Source organism: Homarus americanus, unplaced genomic scaffold (assembly GCF_018991925.1).
Source record: "Homarus americanus isolate GMGI-L3 unplaced genomic scaffold, GMGI_Hamer_2.0 scaffold74, whole genome shotgun sequence".
In the NCBI taxonomy this organism is placed as follows: Eukaryota; Metazoa; Arthropoda; class Malacostraca; order Decapoda; family Nephropidae; genus Homarus; species Homarus americanus.
Window position 1 is genome coordinate 6,155,400 of NW_024716951.1, and position 26,232 is coordinate 6,181,631.

The window sequence follows — 26,232 nt, forward strand, 5'->3', positions numbered from 1 at the left end:
AAAAGACAATATTCCTTAACTTCATTCATCTCTTCATTCATTCCTTCATTCAACTAAACACCCAGTGCCCTCACCCCCCCCCCTCCCCACACAACTTCTCCCCCTCCTTACACCACCACCACCACCACCACCACCCCTATTTTAAGCTTTGTACCTCCCTTCTCCCTATTCCATCCCCATCCGTTTTAATTTCTCCCTACTTCCCAATTCCAATCCGTTTCCCATCCCATTTCAACTCTTTCCATCCTTGTCTTCCCTCCCTATGCTAACCCTCCTCTGCCCCTCTCTCCTCCCCAGCACCTCCACCCTCTGTAATTCCTCATCCTTCATCTCTCCCTGCCTTCCCACATCTTCTCATCCTCTCCCAAAGTCTCGACCTCCCCACATCTTCTCTCCCTCCATTTCGGGTTCCTGGGGTCATTGTTCATAGAAACAAGTGAGCCCTCCTCCCGCCTCCCTCCCTCTGTACCTCTCCCTGAAAAAACTAGTTTCTCCCTCCTCCCTCCCCCACGGTCCATTTTACAATTAAGTTTTCAGCTGTTCTGTTGCTTGATGGAGGACGAGGGAGGAGGAGAGAGAGAAATGAGGAGTGGGAGGGTGGGAGGGAGGAGGAGGAGGGAGGAGGGAGTGAGGCTGTATAGACAAGGGGTGACAAGTGTAGAGGATCGAGAAAGGGCAGGAGGGAGGAGGGAGGGAGGAGGGGAGGGGAGGGAGGAGGGAGGAGGAGGGAGGGGAGGGAGGAGGAGGAGAGGGAAGGGAAAGGATAAAAGAAGGAAAGAAAATGAGGTTAGGGGAAGGTAAAATAGAAGGAGAAATGAGGAATGAAGGGGGTAAAATAAAAGAAGGGAAGAGAAGAGTGGAAAGAGGGAGAGGAGAAGGAAAAGGAAACGGGAGGAGGAGAAGGAAAAGGAAATGAAGAGGAAGGAAGGGAAGGGAGAAACTGAAGAGGGAGGAGAGGTGAACCAGCAAAACACACACACACACACACACACACACACACACACAGACACACACACACACACACACACACACACACACACACATACCTGATTATCATTATCCAGAACAATGACACAAAACCCATTTACAAGTACTCAAAATAACCACTTAACAAAAATAAACAATTACAGGGTGATCGAGAAGTCCCTGTGCACCTGTAATAAATAAAAATATAGTCGTTTCTTGTTATACCTACAGTGTTTTATACCTTGTCTACCTAAAATTAATAGTGAAAATAGTCATAGTAATTGTAGGGAGTGGATACTATTTCCAATACTTACTGTAGTTACAAAAGGTATATAATAATGTAGGTATGACGGGGAATAAACTACATTGGTTAAGTATTTTAGGTGCACAGGGACTTTTCGATCACCTTGCGTATAGTGATGTTTATTTATTTGTTGTCATAATAGGTCCCAGTCCCATTAAATCCCACTCCAAACCTAACTCAATTTGACCTAACCTAACCTAATCCAATTTGACCTGATCTACTCTGACCTAATATAACCTAAGCCAATTTAACCTGACCTAACTTAACCGCATTTGACATGGATTGATATGTCCTAACCTAATCTAACAAAACATACCCTAATTTGACCTGACTTAACATGACCTAACCTATCATAACACTACTAGACCTGAACTAACCTGACCTAACTTAACCTTAATTGACCTGACCTCACCATACCTAATCTATCATAACCCAATTTTACCTGACCTGACCTAAACTAACCTAACCCCAGTTCTAAATAGATCCTAGTCCTAATAGACACCAGTTCTAAATAGACTCCAGTCCTGATAGATTTCATTTCTAATACAAATAGGTCGTAATAGCCCCCTCTCCCCAAATATTCCAGTACCAATGAGCCCCAATCCTAGCAGACATCAGCCCCAATATAGACCCCCAGTCCTCAAAGATTCCAGTCCATTTGTGCCCTACTCCTAATAGGTTGCAATACTAATATACTGAAATCCTAATAGAAGTCCCAGTCTCAATAACCTCAATTCTATTAGGCCCCAGTCAAAACAGATCCCCGAGCCTGATAGACCCTCCCAGTCCCAAAAAGACCCTAATAATAAGGAATTACATTATATTAGGTTAGTTTTGCCTTGAGTGGAAAGAGTTAAAACCTTCTCTGGCCTGTAAACAACCAAGTAGGTGAGAGGGGGGGAGGGAGGGAAGTGATACATTAATGAATGAATGATTATTGCCACAGTCTCTGAGTAAGTGAGAGGAGAGTGAGAGGAGGCAGTGAGAGTGAGTGAGTGAGAGCTGGACCACGCCCTGGCCGTCAGCGGGAGACGAGGAACAGCGCGGCATAAGACTGGTGGTGGCGAGGCGTCGTACCTGTGAGCCGGGAAGCGGGAAGCAAGGAGACCGCCGGGGACTTGAGTAACCAGGTATCCCCAGAAGAAGGAAGAATCCACCACTCCTACGATGTCGTCACTCCAATCGATATCCTTCCTCTGATGATGTAGATGAACCAGGGATAAAAAAAAAAGAAGAAAACAGTTAGTTATTTATGTTCTGTTTATATTACAGAACACACACACACACACACACACACACACACACACACACACACACACACACACACACACACACACACACACATTAATACACACGTTAGTCACTGCTTTTGTTTTGTAGAAGATACAAGATTTTTTTTTTTTTTAATAGTAGAAGAAACAAGGATCCGGAAACGTTAATTAAATATCTTGATAAGAAAGATAAATAAAGGGCGGAACGTTAGTTGTCTGGGCCAAACAGATGGTGAAAACGTTACTTGGTGATACAGGAGACGGAGAAACGTTCGGTGTGTGCGAATGACAAGAGAGATACTGCGACAGAGAGAGAAACAGACTTAGACAGAGAGAGAAACAGACTAAGACAGAGAGAGAAACAGACAGACAGAGAGAGAAACAGACTAAGACAGAGAGAGGAAACAGACTAAGACAGAGAGAGAAACAGAGAGACTTAGACAGAGAGAGAAACAGACTTGACAGAGAGAAACAGACTAAGACAGAGAGAGAAACAGACAGAGTGAGAGAAAAAGACAGACAGAGAGAGAAACAGACAGACAGAGAGAGAGAAACAGACAGACAGAGAGATCATTGTAACTGAACACTTAAAAACAAATCAATTAGTTAAATAATAATAATAATAATAATTTATATAAGTAAGTGAAGTATAAAGGCTTCCATAGCGCTGTAAATAATACCAGTGGAATTATTGAAGCTTTATTTTCGTTTATAATGGATGAGTAATGCTCTCTCTCTCTCTCTGAAATTTTACACATTCATTGTCAATCATGAGTTTGAAGCCTCACTCACCCAATCACTCACTCACTCACTCACTCACTCACTCACTCACTCACTCACTCACGACTCGGAATCAATACTCACCCTCTGATTCACCACTCACCCTCTGAATCACGACTCTGAATCACCACTCACCCTCTGACTCACGACTCTGAATCACCACTCACCCTCTGAATCACGACTCTGAATCACCACTCACCCTCTGACTCACCGACGACTCAGAGGGTGACTTAGGTGTTACTCACCCCAGTGGCGGGAACCTTGGAGGTCATCCCCATCACAGCCACGCCCATGTTGCACCGGATACCGAAGGAGATAAGGAACCCTGCAGGAGATCAAAGTGACACATGACACTTCTGACACATGACACTTCTGACACATGACACTTCTGACACATGGCACTACTGGTACATGACACTTCTGACACATGACACTTCTGACACATGGCACTACTGGTACATGACACTTCTGACACATGACACTACTGGCACATGACACATGACACTACTGGCACATGGCACTTCTGACACATGACACTTCTGACACATGACACTACTGGTACATGACACTACTGGCACATGACACTACTGGCACATGACACACATGACACTACTGCTGACACTACTGGTACATGACACTACTGGTACATGACACTACTGGCACATGACACTTCTGGACACATGACACTACTGGCACATGACACTACTGGTGCATGACACTACTGGTACATGACACTACTGGCTACTTCTGACCATAACACTACTGGCACATGACACTACTGGCACATGACACTACTGACACATGACACCACTGGCACATGAAACTACTGGTACATGACACTACTGACACATGACACTACTGGCATGACACTATTGGTACATGACACTACTGGCTCATGACACTACTGGTACATGACACTACTTACATGACACTACTGGCACATGACACTACTGGCATGACACTACTGGCACATGACACTACTGGCATATGACAATACTGGCACATGACGCTACTGACACATGACACTATTGGCACATGACACTACTGACACATGACACCACTGGCACATGACACTACTGACACATGACACTACTGGCATATGACACTACTGGAACACAACTACTGACACATGACACTATTGGCACATGACACTACTGACACATGACACTACTGGCACATGACACTACTGACACATGACACCACTGGCACATGAAACTACTGGTACATGACACTACTGACACATGACACTACTGGTACATGACACTATTGGTACATGACACTACTGGCTCATGACACTACTGGTACATGACACTACTGATACATGACACTACTGGCACATGAAACTACTGACATGACACTACTGGCACATGACACTACTGGCATATGACACTACTGGCACATGACACTACTGACACATGACACTATTACACATGACACCACTGGCACATGAAACTACTGGTACATGACACTACTGACACATGACACTACTGGTACATGACACTACTAGTACATGACACTACTGGGTACATGACACTACTGGTATATGACACTACTGGCACATGACACTACTGGGTACATGACACTACTGGTATATGACACTACTGGTACATGACACTACTGACACATGACACTACTGGCACATGACACTACTGGTACATGACACTACTGGCACACGACACTACTGACACATGACACTACTGGCACATGACACTACTGGTACATGACACTACTGGCACATGACACTAATGGTATATGACACTACTGGCATATGACACTACTGGCACATGACACTATTGGCACATGACACTACTGGCACATGACACTAATGGTATATGACACTACTGGCATATGACACTACTGGCACATGACACTACTGACACATGACACTACTGACACATGACACTATTGGCACATGACACTACTGACACATGACATCTGGAACACATGTGACAACTTATACTGTATCCAACAATTTTTACAACAAAATAGCGGACTCTTTCCCACCACTAGATAATGATTTTTATGTAACCTCCTCTTACTCCTGCTCTTCCTTCTACAACTACTGCTGCTCCTACTTCCTCTCTTCCTCTTCTTCCTACAGCACCAGGAGGAAACATAATAACAGCAGCGGATAAGACGAGAAGAAGCAAAAGTTAGAGGGGAAGATGGAAGAAGTTCAAGGAGGGGGGGAAGGAGGCGGTAGGCTGGAGGAGGAGAGACGGAGGAAAAGAGAGTGGGGTGAGAGCATGTGTGTGTGGGCGTGAGTAAGAGTAGTGGTGGGTGTGGCCGAGATAAAGAGAGAGAGAGAGAGAGAGAGAGAGGACCCACGTGGTGTTTAGTTGGGAGAGGGCGGGGCAGGTGAACTAACCACACCTCGCTCTCCCTCGCTCTCAACTCTCCTCCAGGCAGGCGGGGCGGTCCACCTCAACTCTCTCCTCGCTCTCCCTTCCCCCATCCCCTCACAACACGTGTGAGGGCGGGGCAGGTAAGACGACCACACCTCTTCCCCTCACTCTACCTCCCCCCTTTCCCTCACTCCCCCAGGCGCGGCTCAACAGGTGTGTGAGAGGGCGGGGTCGACCACGCCCTCACCTCCATTCAGAGACAGGTGGAGGAGGGGCAGGTGAACACACCCACCAATGCTCACTCACTAGGCAACAGGTGAGAGAGGTGAGAGGGAGGGAGGGAGAAGGGGGGGGGTGCGATCAGCTGAGTGAGAGGGCGTGGCTTAAGGTGTGGTCCACGTGGGGTTTAAAGAGGATAGCTCGTCAGGTTGGCCTTGGGGGTGTGAGTGTGAGACCACGAGGGAGAGTGATGGACGCCTTGGGAGAGTGCGTATGAGAGTGTGTGTGTGTGTGTGTGTGTGCGTGTGTGTGTGTGTGTGTGCAAGTGTGAGTGTGTGTGTGTGTGTGTCTTAACAACAGTCCTCAAGATGGTCTTCAGTAAAACAAGACAGTGATAAGACGACCAGTATTACTAGCAGCCAATTGACCCCTTCTTGTGTGTAGCCTTGACCAAACTCTTCGTGTGACCTTTGACCTGCCGCCATGATTTGATTTGATTTTGCCGCTTGCAGCGGCTACTTTATTGTGCACCCCACACTCATCCTGTGAGCGGTAGCGCAAAAGGATTACAGAGTAGGGTTTACAACGGGTCATAATAATTAACCTCCGTTGTCAGGATATTATGGCACTGAATGTTACACAGTATTTCATTTACATTATTTGTTTAGTTCTATACATAAAGGGTAACTTATTCACAAATGCGTGAGAACAGGCGTGTGAGGCAGTATGTCTGGCCTCACACTTTGTTATTCACATTTACGTGAGAGGTATTAAAGCACATTGCGTATTTGGTTCTGTACATGAGAATTGATATAGTTACTAAGTGCAAAAAAGTGGATACAATCTTAATATGTCGGCTATCTTGCCATTAGAGATGAAGTGTTGTGCCATTTCACACACAGTGTGCTTGGACCTGTCCCTAAAAGGTTCTATCTTCACACAGTCGAGGACGTAGTGTTCAAGTGTGTGGCCATATGCATGGCCACATGACTATAGGAGGTAGGGTGGATATATAAGTTAGCTAGGATGAGTTACCAAATGACCCGGGATAACACAGGAAGGGTAGGATAAGATTTATATAACCTAACCTAACCTAACCTAACCTAACCTAACCTAGAATAACATAGGGGTACTGACCTACACTGGCGAGGACTGCCATGGTGAAGCGTTTGGTTATGTTGCAGCAGGGACAGTTAGGTGGCAGGTATTGGTCAATCTTCCTGAGCGGTGGCGGGTTCTCTCTCTCAGGCTCCTCGTACATGCCATCTTCCCTGCCGGGGTCAATAAAGGTCAGTGTTAGGGTCATAATAAGGTCAGTGAGTGTCGAGGCAGTCATGCGTTAGCGCCGAGGCCATTATAGGTCAGTGTCAGGGTCAATAAAAGTCAGTGTTAGGGTCATAATAGGTCAATGAGTGTCGAGGTCATCTTAAGTCAGTGCTGGGGTCATTATAGGTCAGTGTTGGGGTCAAAAAAGATCAGTCTTCACTTTCCTTCACCCAATATTTAACATACTGTATCGACCTCAATATAATATTTTGTTTATAACTGTCGACAACTACATGTTATTCGGACGATAACGAGGACGACTACGATAACGAGGACGACTACGATAACGAGGACGGGGACAATCGTTAGGACACTAGGGCAATTACAATAACGAGGACGACTACCTAACAATCTTTATTAGGTTAGGTTAGGATAGGTTAGGTTAGGTTAGGTTAGGTTAGGTTAGGTTAGTTCGCCATCAGAATGTATTTAGTGTGATATAATCTTCACTGTTTCTTTATCAGGGAATCCTTAGGGTAGACAAGTGTAAACAAAGATAGCCTCAGTATGTAAACAATTCTGGGGGGGATTTTGTTTATATCTGTTACTTAAATATACATTTTATTTAACAAATCGTGTTTAAGGGTACAAAAAGACATTGATTTTTACGTAGGAAGAAGCGGATTTGACGTTTAAAAATAATAATGATTTCGCTGCACCATGTTAGGTATTAGCAGAAGCAAACTAGTTCGTTCCTGTTAAAATTAAACACATTTCAGTAATATTTATCGTTTATTTACTGAAGCGTCAAAGGGCAGACACCTCAACCTATACTTGCCGGGTTTTTTTTTAGTCAATTTAGATGTCGTTTTTCGAAGCTCTAAACCCGGATATATTAACCACAGATTCGCTAAGTACAAGTGCAATCTAATAACATATTGTACTGTATGTCTAGTGAAGAAAATTACCCCGAAAATGCTAGTTTAGTGGCGCCTCAGTTCTTAATATTTAACTAAACAAGTGAGCATCAACTAATGGAATCAAACTCCCGTTCCGTAGTACCGAATATGTTCATGAAGCGAATGCGCGGTTTGTTATTCTCAAGACGTTTATAGTGTTCCGTCCATCATTTTTAACCTGCAATTTCCTTCTGCTTCAAAGCTTAGCGTAATTTTGTTTATAGCAGGAACGAACCACTGAGCGGTAAGCAATGTATTCAAGTCCTACAATGCACAGGGGTTCGGTCATACTAAAATAGTTTAGTTAGTTCGCCAAAGGGCCTCTTTTCCCTGAGGTCACATTGTATCTACCTCACTAATCATTCTTCATCAGGGGGAAAGGGCATTAACTACTTATGTAAGGGATCCCTTCTACGCTGAATAAATTCGTCTTGTGTGCGCCAAATACGGGGTCAAAATACCACAGATCACTTGGCAGTTGATTCAATTAAAAATATTGGGATTAGTATTATTCCAGTGATCTATTAACACAACATTACACGATAAAGTATATTACGACTACAGTATATAGTAAATGTGTTTGTCCGGTTTCCATCACACCTGAGGGTCACGATAGTGCTGGCCCCTCCACTGTGCCGGTGTACAGTCTTCCCGGGTGCAGCTCGTCAGCATTATCCTGTGACATCAATATCATCTAGAACTCAGTAATACTTATCTTTACTTGCGCACGTAAACCACCCACTTTCGACTGTGTTTGTAATAAAGATAAGTTCTCCCTTACGTCAAGAAAACCGCAAATTAGGTGCAGGAATTAAAATTTTCGTAATTTTGTTTTTTCGTCGTTTTTCGTTCTGTACAGGCATCTACGTCCACCTGAAACTAATTTACCACTTGATCTGTACTTAAATTACAAACCCTTACCAGTGACCGAAAGCTTCCAGCGACCTTACCATACGAAAGCTTCCAAATGATGGGTTAACATATTTTCTTTACATCAGGATAGGTCATATTAGCTTAGTTAGATTGGTTATCTCATATTGTATAAATCATTTACTCTAGTAGTCGCTGGAAGGATTCATATGGAAAGATTGCTACAAGAGTTTGTATGCAAACAACAGAACACTCGCATAATGGCAACAGATGGACATAATCTCTGTTCAAGATGGAAGACGACGAATAAATAGAAGTACAAAAATTTAAATTCATGCATCAAATTTGCTATTTTCTCGACATAAGGCAAGTCACAAATAGAATGTTTCTGTGAGCACGAACAAGTCCCGGCCACTTTTTTTTACGGGGAATAGCCCACTCGGGCACAGGTCACCTGCTTCAAGAGCTCTTAGTTAACTGTACAGTGTAGTAAGTGTACACACTACACTTACACTGAAGTGACTAGATGAGGAGAGTAAGCCACTATGTCGTGTACAGTATACTCACAATAACTGATAATTGTTTACTTCGGCGGCCCGTCAACAGATGGCGTTTAAAAGTCATAAAAACAGTCAAAATTTCACATCGTAAACATCAACTGCGTTTGAATTAAGGAATTAAAAATCAAAACACAAAAACTAGCCTGACATACTACCTCAACTAGGCACTTAGATCTAGTTTATATGGGACAATCGTAATGGTTAGGTTAAATTCGGGTGGGCGGTGTTAAGAATGGGAATCTACTGGAATTTCTTGACATGGAACTGATATTTTCTCCCGCTGTCAACAGATGGCACCTCCTCCTTGGGCTCGGAGCATCAAGAGAGCCACTGTTTTTACGTTTCAAGGTAGTTATTGTGATGGCTATAACGGTATAAATGGTACTATAAAAAGAACAAATTATCCACAATTATTATATAACTGAGACAACCGAAAATTGGATAAATACTACAAAATACAAAAATGCTGGTAATTATACTTCCAGGACTCGCACTGAACCAAAGTAACCAGCTTGATGAGACGTGAGAAATATCCTCTTCCAAAATTCACGACTAACGAGAGCAATGCTTCGACTGGGTTTTGAAACGAAAATGAAATATACCTATCATCACTCCGGGTAAATTCTCTTACGTCTTTCCTCGTAAAATGACCTTAAACATCCGCAAGTTTATATTACACGATAGATTTAGTCATTTGTATGAATCATTCATTCACCGACTGACTCGTACTGAATGAACTCTTTCTTATACCTGTATACACACACACACACAAATATATATATATATATATATATATATATATATATATATATATATATATATATATATATATATATATATATATATATATATATATATATATATATATATATATATATAGGCTTAGGCAAGCCCCGAATCAGTCGCAGCCTAGTCATAGAACCACCAACAGCCTGGCGATAGAGATGTCCACAGCTTGGCCAGAGAACCACTAAGAGCCAGGCCACAGGACCAGGCTGAAAATGGCTCTGTGGCCAGGCTGGCCACAGAGCCGTCCACAGCCGAGGGCCGGACTGGAGGTTAATCGCGGGTGGGCAGGGTTTTGTAGACCCGTCAAGTGAGGCGACGATGTAATAAGTCAAAGGGAACTTACCAGCGCCTGGGGACCTACTCTCTCTCTCTCTCTCATAATTCCCCCTACCTCATTGTCCCTCCTCTACGGTAGTGACACACAACAATATCTCTCCCTCCCTCCCTCCTTCCCTCCCACTCAGGGCTGGCTGTCACGGATCAGCTGACTTTTGTTGACATTTTAGGGGGAACTCCTTTAGATCACTCTCTCAAGGCGACGTCCCCAGAATGGTGGAAAAAGTGTTGTGTGTGTGTGTGTGTGTGTGTGTGTGTGTGTGTGTGTGGTGTAAAATAATGATGACTCACACGGCCCTCACCATCCATCTTACCTCCCTACAATATCTCTCTTTAGTTTTTACTTCCATTAGTCTCTCCCTCATCTATCTCCTCCTCCCTCCTCCCTCCTTCCTCATCTCCCTCCCTCCTCATCACTGTCCACATCAAGTTTCTCTTTCATTCACCTTTTACTGCATTTGTTTGCCTGTTTTCCACATTTCTTCCTTTCCGTTTCTCTCTCTCTCTCTTCCTCCCTCCCTCTACTCCTCCTTCCCTCTCCTCTCTTCCCTATTTATCCTCTCTTCTCTCCCTCTCCTTCGCCCCGCTTTATCTCTCCCCACCTCCCTTCCTCCTCATCTTCTTTTCCTTCCCTCCTTCTCTCTTCCTCTCCCACTTTCTTCCCTCCCTCTTCTGTTCCCACCCATCTATCAGCCACTCCCTCTTCCCTCATTAACTTCTCCCCCTGACACTCTCTCCTCCTCCCCACACCCTGACTTCTTCCCTTTCCTCCCTCCCTTTCTCTCCTCTTTCCTTTTCCCTCCCGGTAAAATTCTCCTTTTCCCTCTTGCATTATCCATTTCCTCCTACCCATCTCTTCCTTCCTCAACTCCCCCTTTCACTCCTCTCCCTCCCTCTCTATCCTTCTTTGCCTTCCCCTCTTTCTCTCCCTTCCTTTCTCTCCCCTTGTATCACCTCTCCCTACTCTCACTGTCTCTCCCCTCTTCCCTACATCCTCTTCTCAGCCTCCACACATCCTAACTCTTCCTCACCCCTTCCTAAAATCCCCATGACTCCTCCTCCTCCTCCTCCTCCTATTCGTCTTCCTCTTCCTCCTGCTTAATGTCTCTCGCTTCCCCTTACCCTTCCCCACCCTTTCCGATTCTACATCAACTCTTCCACTTACTCCTCATTTTCCTCTCCTTTTCCCCAACTTCCCTCCCTTTTCTCCTTTCCTGATTCCCTCCTCCTCTCCTTCTCCCTTTCGTTAACTGATCGCACCTCCCCTTCCCACCTTAACTTTCTCTCCCTCCCCCTCCCATCTCCGCATCTCCCCTCCATCTCTCTTTCCCCTTCTTCACTTCCTTCCTGGCGGTTGTCTGTCACGTGGCATTGTTTACAAACAGAGGCGCACCAGCCCGACCGACCACAGCTGACTGAGGGCGCCGAGAAATGTTGGAAAATTACCACGAACGCGACGGCTGACTCATTTACATATCAGACCACACGAAAACAAAACTAACCTAACCTAAATAAATAAAAATCTAACCTAACCAAGCGTAGTTTTTTTTTTTATTCGGTTTGGTTAGCTGAGGTTCGGTTGGTTAGTGTCTTAGGAGAAATAGTTGGTTTAGCAGCCCTGTTCGTGGTAGTCTTCCAACGTTGTAAGTGTCCCAAGACTGACATGAATGACTCGTCCTCTCCCCAAGTGTAGACATGACACCGGGAAAAACCTTAAAGAGAAGAGAAATAGAGAAGAGGAGATAATATATAGAAAATAGGAGAGGAGAGGAGAGGAGAGGAGAGGAGAGGAGGAGGAAAAACCTTAAAGAGAAGAGAAATAGAGAAGAGGAGATAATATATAGAAAATAGGAGAGGAGAGGAGAGGAGAGGAGAGGAGAGGAGAGGAGGAGAGAGAGAGGGAGGAGAGGAGAAGAGAGGGAGAGGAGAGGAGAGGAGAGGAGGAGAGGAGGAGGAGAAGAGAGGGAGAGGAGAGGAGAGAGAGGAGAGGAGAGGAGAGGTCAGGTCAGAGGAGAGACAGAGAAATAGAATGGAATAAATGAGGGGGAAAAGAAACATAGAAAAGAAAATAGAAAAAAGAAAGAAAAAGATTACTCATTATCCACTCATGAAAAACACTTACCTACACCTTTTTAGCCTCTACCACTTCTCCAATTCTCTCTTACTTAAGCACCTCACCCCTCAATCGTCCCCCTCCACCTCTTACTTACACTCCACCCCTCAATCGTCCCCTCCAATTCTCTTACTTACACCCTCAATCGTCCCTCCACCCCCATTTTCACAATTCCACCTCAATCGTCCCCCTCCAATTCTCTTACACCCCCCTCAATCGTCCTCCCCACCCTCTTACTTACACCCTCCTCAACGTCCCTCCTCCACCCCTCTTGTATTTACACCCCCTCAATCGTCCCTCAATTTTATTTACACCCCCCAATCGTCCCTCTCCACCTCTTTACTTACACCCCTCAATCGTCCTCCTCCACCTCTTACTTTACACTCTCAATCGTCCTCCTCTAATTCTCTTATTTACACCCCCTCAATCGTCCCTCTCCACCCTCTACTTAGCACCCTCAATCGTCCTCCCTCCACCCTACTTAGCACTCCCCCTCAATCGTCCCTCCACCCTCTTACTTACACCCCCCTAATCGTCCTCCACCCCTCTTACTTACACCTCAATCGTCCCCCTCCACCCTCTTACTTACACCCCCTCAATCGTCCTCCTCCACCCTCTTTATATTTCTTACACCCCCTCAATCGTCCTCCTCCAATCTTCTACTTACACCCCCCCTCAATCGTCCTCCTCCACCCTCTTACACTCATTCTACTCCTCATCCTCCACCTCACACTCCACTCCTCCTTCTTCTCCTCCTCCATCCTCCTACTCAAACTCCACCACCTCACCCTCCACACTAAGCTATCACAAGTCCCTGTTTGGGTACACTAGAGTGCGTCTCTACTCGTCTCAACATGTCACTAACATGTCTGAAGTAGCCCAGACCAATCATCGACCAGCTGAGTTACACACACACACACACACACACACACACACATATATATATATATATATATATATATATATATATATATATATATATATATATATATATATATATATATATATATATATATATATATATATATATATATATGTAACTTGATGACAAAAACAGAAATTCCCATAAGTTAAATTTCTCCCGTAACTAAGGCTGTTGGAATGTATTTAACTCACTCACTTAACTTTACAACATGAAGATAAATTGTAAATGGTTCTTAAGTTAAATTTTCCCCCAGCTAGAGATATGGGATGCTCAGCTGGCTCGGGAAGTTACAGCTGGTCAGGGGAGGTGGCCGAGTCTATCTATCTATCTATCAAATTATGGAACCCTCTCTATAAACACATATAACCACAACTGAACGTGAATCTGTAATAATAATAATAATAATAATAATAATAATAGTAATAATAATCCCTACAACAGCTGTCCGCCACAGTTAATAATGGAAAGTCTTTCAAAAAGTAATCCCCCCTCCCCGTCCCCCCTCCCTGTCCCCCCACCTCCCCCGCCCTCCCCCCCCCTGTCCCCCTCCCTCCCTCGTCCCTCCATTTTCCTGTCCTCCTCCTCCCTGTCCCCCGCCCTCCCTCCCCCCAGTCTCCCTCCCTCCTCATTAATTTTTCTCTCTCCTCTTCTTCAGGCTTTTGTTCCTGGAGAAGCACAAGCCCCTGGTCGATTACCGCCGCCGGCTACACCACAATAGTTCCGCCTCATAAAACACGCAGGAGAGAGAGAGAGAGAGAGAGAGAGAGAGAGTGGTGAGGTGAGGAGGAAGGAAAAAAGTGAGCGAGGTGGACAATGGCGGGGAGGCAGAACACGGCCACTAACATGAACTGCTGGGCTATATCGCTGTGTCTCCCCTCCCCCCCCTGTTACCTTCCTCCCGCCTGTCTGTAAGTCACTCCTCCCGTCCGTCAGTCTGTCAGTTTATCAGTCAGTCAGTCAGTCAGTCAGTCAGTCAGTCCTCCCGTCAGTCAGTCAGTAAGGTTGACTACACTGTTTGCTCCATATATTACGGACTGATGTTTATAACACTACTGTCGTCATCTATTGAGTCGACGACAATTAGCAGCAAAATCTTTTCCTTTTTTTTAGTTAATTAATTACACCCAGCAGCCACCAACCCACCACAAGCCACCAACCCACCAACAGCCACCAACCCACCAGCAGCCACCAACCCACCAGCAGCCACCAACCCAACTTGAGGTACAACAACAAACCCCTCAATTAGCACCCATCAAAGTGTACAATAGGCGGCGTAAATAGCGACACCCGACAACCTGTGATCAGTGACTCTCCTTGTGGCAGATCCCTGATAGTGGGGCAGTCGAAGGGTATTAGACATGGGATCTATACACAGTTTACGGGGAGGAAAATGCGGCACCTCCTCCGGCTCAGAGACTTACCGGATGCGTCGACGATACTTATATGAGTAATAAAGACAATTTGTCGTCCTCTGGGAGTAATTAATTAACTAGAAATAAATGATAGCTAGAACATCTTACAACGCCATCAATAAACTGAAATTTACAAATGTCTAGTAACGCCAATTGAGTGATAGCACCGTCTACTCACCTGATTCCTATTAAGAGTTTTCATTGAACTTTGACCTTTACGTCTTTCAAGGTCATGTAAATTTTTCTTCGGCCAGTGACCAACACACTCGCCAAGTTTCATCGACATCGGCACAATCGTTTTAGTGTCCTCGGCAGTCACTACTCTGTCTTAGAACCGATAACTCTTTACCCGATCGTCTAGAGACCAACACTGGGACGAGTTTCACTGAGATCGGTAAACCTGTTAATGTGTGTGTGTGTGTGTGTGTGTGTGTGTGTGTGTCTGTGTGTGTGTGTGTGGAGATGAGGACAGTACGAGGGAGTGGAGGCAGGGAAGGAGGGAGAGAGGGAGGGAGGGAGGGAGGGAGGGAGGGAGGGAGGGTCGTGCTCCCTAGTGAAGAGGCTAATAACTCTCACTTGTCAACCTTCCTCCTTCTCCTCCCTCCTTCTCCTCCCTCCTTCCCTCCACCACCCGTCCTTCACTCCAGCCATCCGATTCTCCCCACCATCCCTTCAACACCATAACCTCCCTCCTATCCCGTCCCATCCCTCTTCCTTCACCACCCTCATCCTCCTTTATCAGTGGCCTCTCAATTTTGTCCTTCCATGTTAGCTGTAAAGTCCACACCTGCGTACAGCAATTACATTATTCTCCTTTGCAACGAGTAGGATAATTCTAAACTTTTGATTGGCTGATGCTCATGACGTCACATTAATGGAACACTCTAATTGGTTGGTTTTACATGACGCCATCATTGTGGAACCCCCTGATTGGTTTACTTCCATGACGTCGAAATCAGGGAATTCTGCAATTGGTTTATTTACATAACGTCATAATCGTGTGACGTTCTTACTGGTCAATTTACATAAGGGAAACCCGTTGATAGGTTGATTTACATAACATCATCACGGGAGTTCATAAAGGTTGATTCATATGACATCACTTTAGTTCTACGTGCTGATTGGGTGATTTGCATGACCTTAATTTTGAAATTATCTAATAAACAGATATACGTGACGTCATTACCGGGGAAGGGCTCTAATTAGTTGATTGTATATGACGTCACAGCAACACAACACTTGGAGGAGGCTTGGAGGAGATGAGCCTCCCCCACACAACCATAATTGATATGATCCGATTACACCTACACACCTTTCCTCCCTCCCTCCTCCCTCCTTTCCCTTCCTTCCTCTCCCTCACTCTTCCTCCCTCCTTTCTCCTCTTTCTGCATCCTCATCCTCCCTCGCCTCCTCCTCTCTCATCCTCTCGCCTCCTCCATCTCCACCCCCCTAGTTTACTGCTGCTTATAATTTCTTCATCTCCCCATTTCAAAACCTGGCGATGGCAACTTTTCCTCTTAATTAGGAGTTGATAGTGAGGGGGGAGAGACCAGGTAGGAGGGCTGGGGGGAGAGGTGAGGGGTGAGATGTCTACCAGCCTCTACCTACCACAACCACGTTCACCACAACTACCACCATCGCTCACCCTTTCTTCTCCAGTGATTCACCACCATACATCTATCACCCAATTTTCTTCTTATCCTTTATATAAAAAAGATAACTATAACGAGTCCTCAAAAATATACCTCAAAAAAATCCCAAAATAGGTTCAAAATTTTTAATAACCTGTTTAAATAGGGTGAAATAAAATAGGGATCATCAGGGTCGAATTTCAGTGGTGCTCTGAAGGGAAATAGGAAGAGGCAACACGGGGGACGACAGAGCCACCAGCAGCAAGAGCCGACCTGAGAGAGACCAATTACCTCTAAAGGCTTTCAAACAATCACGACTAAACTTTCTGCAACTTATGAATTAAAATTTTGAGGCGAGGATCGTCAGTGAACGTTTGGGCGTGGAGGAACGGCAGAGGAGGAGGAGGAGGAGGGAGGGGTGGGATTGGAGAGGAGGAGGAGGAGGAGGGAGGAGGAGGGAGGAGGAGGGGGAGGGGGTTGGGAGGGAGGGAGGAGGAGGAGGAGGAGGAGGAGGAGGAGGTGGTGGTGGGATGGAGGAGGAGGAGGAGGAGGAGGAGGAGGAGAGGAAGGAGGGAGGTTGGAGGAGGAGGAGGAGGAGGGGAGGAGGGAGGAGGAGGAGGAAAAGAGGGATTTGGAGGAGGAGGAGGAGGAGGTGGGGATTGGAGGAAGAGGAAGAGAAGAAAGAAGAGGAGAAGGGGGAGAAGGAGGAGAATGAAGAAGAGCAGTAGGAGGAGAAGGAGGAGAAGGCGGGAATTTGGAGGAGGAGGAGGAGGAGGAAAAGGAGGAAGATAAGAAAGAGCAGGAGGAAGAGGAGGAGGAAAAGTAGGAGGAGATTTGAAGGAAGGTGAGAAACAACAGTGTAGAGAAGACGTTCAAACTCACCTGTTCATTAAGTGACCGTGAGTATTGATGAACGTGTAAGAGGCGAGCACGTTCAAGCAATCATTTGTAGGAAACTGAGATGCAATTGGTTACGTTAGGTTTAGGTTAGGTTAGATTTTGGTTAGGTTAGGTTAGAGTGTTTGGGGACGGATATTAAGAAACAGGAAACATAAAAAAGAATAAATGGGAAAAGGACAGTGAGAGGTAATGGGTGTGTGTGTGTGTGTGTGTGTGTGTGTGTGTGTGTGTGTGTGTGTGTGTGTACGACTTTGTTACATCAATCGAGAGGGTGAAGGGTGAAGCCAAGATGCAGAGGAGGACAAAGAGTGAGAGAGAGAGAAGAGAGAGGGGGGAGGAGAGGAAGGGAGGGCTCTTTTTATCAGTGTGTTGAACGCCGAGGTATTGAGCAACAGCCAATAGCGAAGATGATCAGTTGTAAGCCCTCAGTCTCTTCAGTGATACACATAATATTGAAGAAAGAGAAGGTGTGAGAGCAAGGTTAAGTAAGGTTAAATAAGGTTAGGTTAGGTTAGGTTAGGTTAGGTTAGGTTAGGTTAGGTTAGGTTAGGTTAGGCAGTATAATCATCGGGTGAAATAAGTTTAAAGGTCAAAATTTTAAGGTAATTCAAAAAATCTCTCAATCAGTCAGTCAGTTAATATGCGTCAGTAAAACAAACATAAGTCAGTCAATCAGGAAAAAAATATTCACTAGACTGACTTAAGTAGGAACAAGATAAACCAGTACAATATAAACACAGGTGATACTTATAATAACACTAAACAAAGGAGTGTGTGTGTGTGTGTGTGTGTGTGTGTGTGTGTGTGTGTGTGTGTGTGTGTGTGTGTGTGTGTGTGTGTGTGTGTGTTTCTACATCAAGGAAAAAAATCAGAGGTCATGATAATTTTAAAACTCTAATAAAACTTACTAATTGACATGACCACCTGACATGACCACAATGACATGACCACCTGACATGACCACCTGACATGACCACCTGACATGACCACCTGACATGACCCCTTAACCATAAACAAACATCCTAACAACAGGAACCCCCAGAAGAGGTTGCCAACTCACCCGACATTCTTGGAGTTGTTGACCTTGGAGGCTTCCAGCTCAAACTCCTCATACTCGAGACGGCTGCAGGGAGAAGAGAGGTGTGTTAGTACCTGGCGGGACGTGTGATGGGTTATGGTGCAATGATATATTGATACAGTTACAGGTTGTGGTACAATTACAGGTACAGGTGTAGTTACAGGTACAGGTGTAGGCACAGGTACAATTACAGGTACAGGCGTAGTTACAGGTACCGGTACAATTACAGGTATAGATACAATTACAGGTACAGGTGTAGTTACAGGTACCGGTACAATTACAGGTACAGGTGTAAGTGGTACAATTACAGGTACAGATACAATTACAGGTACAGGTGTAGTTACAGGTACCGGTACAAGTACAGGTACACAGGAAATCATGTACAGTGCAGTACAATTACAGGTACAGGTGTAGTTACAGGTACTGGTACAATTACAGGTACAGGTACAATTACAGGTACAGGTGTAGTTACAGGAGGTGTGGTAGGATACAGGTACAATTACAGGTACAGGTGTAGTAGGTACTGACAGGAGAGGACAATTACAGGTACAGGTGTAGTTACAGGTACGGTACAGGTGTAGTTACAGGTACCGGTACAATTACAGGTATAGGTATAATTACAGGTACATATACAGGTACAGGTATACACATCCCTAAAGGACACACAACCCTAAAAGACGCGTAGCCCTAAAAAGATAAATAACCCTAACAAACACACGACATGAGGAGGGCCCTTGACTGGCCAAGACTCAGGGCAGAGGGCCACCTAGAGCCATATGTCCGCCAAGGGCCACTTAAGATATAATTGAGGGGAAGCTGGTGGTCTGGGGAGTGACGCTTATTATAATTAATCCCTAAGTACTCTATAGCACACACACACACACACACACACACACACACACACACACACACACACACACACTTAAGCTGTCATTCTCACAACAGTAATCTGTAACTCTAGACAGTAGCGACGTAAACTATTGATTATGGAGCTCCTCTCAGATCTCCTTGTAGCAGATCTTTCACCAAGTTTGATTAAAAACAGATATTATTTTTTTCTTCACGTTCTCATGATGACAACCCCCCTGATAGACGCACGGACGGATGCGAGAAAAATACAATCCTATATTCCTCTCTTGGGGCGACGCGGGACGAACAGTTATTAAAGCATTGATAAACAGACAAACAGACAGACACACATACAAGCCTCACACAGCTCTATGTCGGTAAGAAACAATTCGGCTCAAATCTGAAGCTTAACTACGATCGTTAGTGACCTTTGACCTTAAACTCTGATCTTCACAATTCAGACATTACACACGGGTGACCTCTCTCCATTAGTACCCAGGTCTCCTCTGCCATAACTCATACAGGAAATGGAGGAATGTCACCCCCAACCTCCCACCCCCACTAGATCACCCTCCCTCCCTATTTCAACCTCTCACCCCCACCTATGGCCCACTTTTCCTCCTACCTCCTACCCCCCACAATCCCTTCATCCCTTCCTATCCCCATTCTATTTTACCCTGTAGCCCTTCCCCCCCTCCCTACCATCATCCTCCCTCACTTCCCATCACGCAGGAGGAGTAACACAAGTGAACGTCCTGTCACCACCAATATCTTAGTGCTTCTTCCTCAACCTTCCCTCCCCCATCTACCCTAGCCTCCACCCCTGACCACACCCTCCCTCCACCCCTCGACCATACCCCCTCCTCCACCCCACACCACACCCCCCTCCACCACACCTCCTTCTCCCTCCACCCCCACCAAGTGACTCAAATAACGACTGGCCTTCATTACCGACTGTCAAGCGTAGACTGTCAAGTTGTCAAGTATGAACTGTCAGCCGAACTGTCAGGGGATAGAGAGCCTTGAAAGGAGAGGGGGAAACAGGGGGCAAGGAGGGGGTGAGGTAGGGAAGTCACGGGGGTAGTAGAGAGAGGGGGAAGAGGGGGAGAGGGAGGGGGATGGTCCGGGCATCATTATCGACCGCCATTGTTCCTTCTTGACATTGTGGCTTACCTCTGTCTTGCCCCAATCCCGCGACGCAAGGGAAGGAAGAGGGGAGGGGGAGGGTGTGATGGGAAAGGGAGGGAGGGATGATGGGTGGAAGAGGGGAAAAGTGATAGTGGAACATTGGAGAGGTGATGGTGGTGGAGTGGAAGGGTCAGGGTGGGAGAAGGAATGATGAAGGGGGGAATAATGGAGAAGGGGAGAAGTGATGAGAAAAGATAGTGGTAATGGAGCCAAAGTAGAGAGTTGGTGAAGGAGAAGTTGTTACTGGAGAGAGAGAGAGAGAGAGAGTAGATGAATGCATGTGGGAGAGAGAGGAGGATTGGGGGAGTAGGGTGAGGGGTGATGTGATAAGAGAGAGGGAGTGTCTTATTTAGTAGTAGTAGTAGTAGTAGTAGTAGTAGTAGTATATATATTTAAATTAAGCAAATATTTCAAACATATTCGCCTCAGTTAGCAGATAAAAGTAGAATCTTATTTCCTCGTCGTTTTTTGTGGAAATCACTGAAGTAAAAACGAGTAAAAATACAGAACCTCAAATAAAGCGGAAGAATCGGTTGATATCTTTAAAATATAAGAGAATTTTTCATGACAAATTCAGCGAAATGTATATATGTATGGATATTTTTATTAATAGACTGCGAATAACATAGTGAACGATATATTTAGATATATTTCAGGATATATCGTTCGTTAAGAGTAGGTTTGTGTGTGTGTGTGTGTGTGTGTGTGTGTGTGTGTGTGTGTGCAGTCACATAAATCAAGGTCACGTAGCGTCAACACCGTCAGTAGTACAGTTCAGGTTATACATTGTGCCTCCCCCAAGTGGCTTAATTCCGCTTGTGTTATGGTGGACTGGGAATGGGAATGGCTGTGGTTGGAATGGTTGGTTGGAACGCCCACTGCTACTAGAGTCGCCTGCGGGAATGGTAGTGTGTATTGTGGTGGAGGAGATTGTGGGGGATTGATTGTGGTGGGAGGAATTGTGTAAGAATGAACACACACACACACATACACACACACACAGTAAATAGACCATACGTTAATTCAGTAATCTAGATGTAAATTGCTTAATAGCGTGTGTTAACTACCCAGTAGCCGCTAACCATTAAACTGCCAATCAGAGCGTAGAACTTGTGGATAGATAACCACACACACACACACACTATAATCTCTCACCCCCCCCACACCACCTCCTGCGTCATCCCTCTCCCACAACCCCTCTTCCTCACCTCCACCTCCTCCCACTTCACCTCCTTCTTCATTTCCCTCCCTCCCCCTCCCCCTCCTCCTCTCCTTTTTTTTTTCTCCTCACCTCCACCTCCTCCCACTTCACCTCCTCTTCATTTCCCTCCCTTACATCCCACCTCCCTCACCTACACCTCCCATCACCTAGAACCTCCTCACCTCCCTTGCCTCACCCCCCCCGTGACTGCAATATGTGAGGAGAGAGTGTTGACTCAGCCACGTAGACTTCACTCTACTCTTATTAACTCCCCTCAACCTACTCTTGCTCCTCTTTTCTATCCCCCTCTATTTTCCCTCTCTCACTTTATATGCCCTCTTCCTTTTTCTCTATCCCCTCTTCTTCCCCTTTCTCCCCCCCTCTCTAAATGTCACCTGTCCCCTCTCTTTCTTGTTTCTCTCTACCTCTTCATTTTGCCCTCTCCCCCACTTCAGTCATCATACTCTTCCTAGACACACACACACACACACACACACACACACACACACATACACACACACACAGATTTTCCACAAAACTAAAACAAGAAAAACAAACAAAGTATTGATTATCTCCGTGATTTATGATGAAAAAAGTTGATTGTCGAAAAGTTGAAAACATTGAGTGAGTGCGTGAGTGAGAGTAGAGTGCGTGAGTGAGGGTAGAGTGTGAGTGAGGGTGTTACATCAAAAGGTTGTTGGATAGATATTATGACCAGATAACAGGGTGGGGGTGAGGGGGGTACTCTTTGATGTCTGTTTGTATTGTTGAGTGACGTATTGATGTGTGTGTGTGTGTGTGTGTGTGTGTGTGTGTGGTGTGTGTGTGTGTGTGTGTGTGTGTGTGTGTAAGTCAAGGATGGATGGAAAATACAGACATTAAGCCATACTCAGAAGTTGTTCGCCATACACACACACACACACACACACACACACACACACACCACACACACACACACATACACATACCGGACACTCTCCAAGTAACCACACTTACCAACACATTCCTACTCTCCCACTCTCTCCCACGTACACTCCTACACTCCCATACAGTCTCCCTTACACACACACACACACACACACACACATCTTTGTTTTCCGTCCGTAAATCACGGAGACACTACCAACTTGACTCTCTCCTCCTCTCTCTCTCTCTCTCATTTTGGAGTGTTTTCTGTTGGTATTCGTAATTTCTTTTTAGGGAGGGAGGAGGAGGAGGAGGAGGAGGTGGGGGGAGCGGAGGGGGAGGGGAGAGAGAGATGGAATATTTGTCAAAAATAGTGTTTCTTTCTCAAGGTGTTTCAGGTTAAGTAAGATTTAACCCAAAACTTAAATGGTAAAATATAACTTAACCAAAAATTAAACTAAGGGGAAAAAATAAAATACAAATTACTGTAAATATCTTAATTCAAGGAGAGAAATTACCACATTAGACCTAATAGTAATTCCAACTCGAACGCTGATTTTTTTGTTTCATTGTTGACACACAGTACAACATTCACGCATGCGCACAGTAACAGGTTGACAGAGAGCTAACAGCCAAAACAAACCACAAATATAATTACCTTCACTTTCAACCAATTAGTGCCAATTATGAGATTATATTTATGACTATAAGGTCGTAAAATAACCCGACAGTACCGTACGGTTTTGTTTTGTTTATATTTGGGAACACGAATGAGCCGTGACGTCATGAGTCAGCTCTTCGTATGGGGAAGAAACTATAGTGGCATTATAAAGATCCGACCTCCTCTTGTTCCTACTACTACTGCTACTACTACTACTACTACTACTACTACTACTACTTCTACTACTACTACTACTTTTTTTATGGCCTCCAGCCTCCCCCAAAAGCCACACCTTCACCACCATTTTATTAACTTAATATTAAATATCCTAATACATAAGTAGCTATCCTAGCTGTGTTGAGTTAGTTGAGCCGCAGATCTATGCGGCATTCAGTGACTGTTGCCTCATAGTCAATATCTGCAACTGTTGTCGGCTTTGGGGCCGATGCTCTCGTTCCCCTGAGGCAGAGCAAACCCGACCTAAGGAGAGAGAAGGACAGTCGACATCTCATCCAGGCTGTAACATAACTTCTGGGCTGTTGCTTCTGTTCGGATATCAACTCCGCGAGTCTGGCGTAGAAGCATCTTGCACTTGGTCCCATCCCACCAGAGGTTGTGAACACTAGAGGAGTGAAGCTGCCTTGATCAACGTTCTGAATTCTCTCCCCGTATGCCCTTATCTTGTCGTTCTCGTTCCTCAAGTGTGCAGCATCGAGAGCTAAGTTACGGTGACATGCGGCCATGGGATAAAAAATCCTGATGTCGAAGAAGGCTCGCTGTCCCCGCGTCCAAAATCCTCGAGCACTGACGTCAACACGAGCTTCCTTGGATGTGTTTGAAGTCCTATGTTGGAAATTCTCACCGTCCAATGGAAGGAGGGTCGGTTCTACCCTGACATCACGGCAGATCTACTACTACTACTACTACTACTACTACTACTACTACTACTACTACTACTACCCATCACAGCGCTTAAGCAAGATGAATGAGTTATTGATCGCCTTTCCACAGCGAGCCATTACGACTTGTTAGTGACGACGAGAGACTCTAGAGAGATGATCTACAGGGGGAGAAACGTCTCTCTCTCTCTCTCTCTCTCTCTCTCTCTCTCTCTCTCTCTCTCTCTCTCGCCGACACTGCAGACAGAAGTGTAGTATCTCTCGTCTCTTCATACAAAGGGATATCGTCTCTTTCTCATATCTCTCAACACTGGACTAAAATTGTCTCCCCATCTCTTATTTTCAGACAGATGGAATATGACACACATACACACATACACATGCAGATAAACATGCAGACAGACAGACAAAAACAGATGGACAGATAGAAACAGACAGACAGAAAGACAGACAGACAGTAGTTATCCCGATTATGTTGTATTCATGAGGTAATATTTTATCAGTACAAGAGTAATAAAACCATCTCTCTCTCTCTCTCTCTCTCTCTCTCTCTCTCCTATGCCTTCAACATACATCCCCCACACAAACACACCCACACACTCATTCTCCCACACACCCATCCCACGCAAATACACACACACACACACACTCTCTCACCGTACTCTACCTTTCCACCACACACACCCACACACCCTCCCTCTCCCACACCCTCCCTCTCCCACATACTCTCCCACACACTCTCCCACGCACCCTCACTTTCCCACGCACTGTCCCACGCACTCACCCACACACCCTCACCCACACACCCTCACTTTCCCACGCACTCTCCCACACACTCACCCACGCACCCTCCCTCTCCCACACACTCTCCCTCTCCCACATACTCTCCCACACACTCTCCCACTCACCCTCACTTCCCCTCCACACCCCACACCCTCACCCGCCACTCTTACCTCACCCACACCCTCCTCTCCCACTCTCCCACACACTCACCCACGCACCCTCCCTCTCCCACACACTCTCCCTCTCCCACATACTCTCCCACACACTCTCCCACACACTCTCCCACACACTCTCCCTCTCCCACACACTCTCCCACACACACCCCATCTTCATTACTGTCACCACGGAACAATTAAACTCTCTCTCACTCACCTAAGTGTTGATGACATGCATTTTGTAAGAAATATGAAGAGGGTTATAAATTAATTGGCATACCTGAAGTCACGTAATTACCTTGTCACTTATTATCATCTTCATTACCTGCCCTGGGTACGATTCTATTCTGGTATGGGTGAAAGAATTGTCTGTCTGTCTGTTTCTCTGTCTGTCTGTCTGCTAGTCTATCTGTCTGTCTGTCTGTCTGTCGATATATTTGTTGGTCTGTCTGTCTGTCTGTTAGTTGATATATTTGTTGGTCTGATTGTTTGTCTGTCTGTCTGTCTGTCTGTCTGTCTGTCTGTCTGTCTGTCAGTGTCTGTCTGTCAATGTCTATATTTTCGTATATTCTCGTATCATCTATCTGTCTGTATGAACCTCTCTCTCTCTCTCTCTCTCTCTCTCTCTCTCTCTCTCTCTCTCTCTCTCCCAGGTCTATTCCTTCATGTTAAGCTCCAAAATAATAATAACAATAAAAACAAAAATAACAACAACAACAACAACAACAACCACAACAACAACCACAATAACAATAACAACAACAACAACAACAACAATAACAACAACAACAACAAAAACAACCTACCATTACCCACAACACCCCCCCCTTAACATATACTGAAAAAGTCTATATTGAACTAAACTA

General features: G+C 45.3%; 1 protein-coding gene across 1 annotated transcript in view; it reads right to left on the reverse strand.

The window, feature by feature from the left end:
- The window catches only part of LOC121858730 (vesicular glutamate transporter 1-like), a 131,946-nt gene that overhangs the window by 27,859 nt on the left and 77,855 nt on the right, over positions 1-26,232 (reverse strand). Inside the window, exons 4-7 of the mRNA XM_042355353.1 lie at positions 18,707-18,769; positions 7,023-7,156; positions 3,567-3,646; positions 2,348-2,466 (exon numbers count right to left, since the gene is read on the reverse strand). Of these exons, the coding sequence (XP_042211287.1) occupies positions 2,348-2,466; positions 3,567-3,646; positions 7,023-7,156; positions 18,707-18,769 (396 nt within the window). The remainder of the gene's footprint in view (positions 1-2,347; positions 2,467-3,566; positions 3,647-7,022; positions 7,157-18,706; positions 18,770-26,232) is intronic.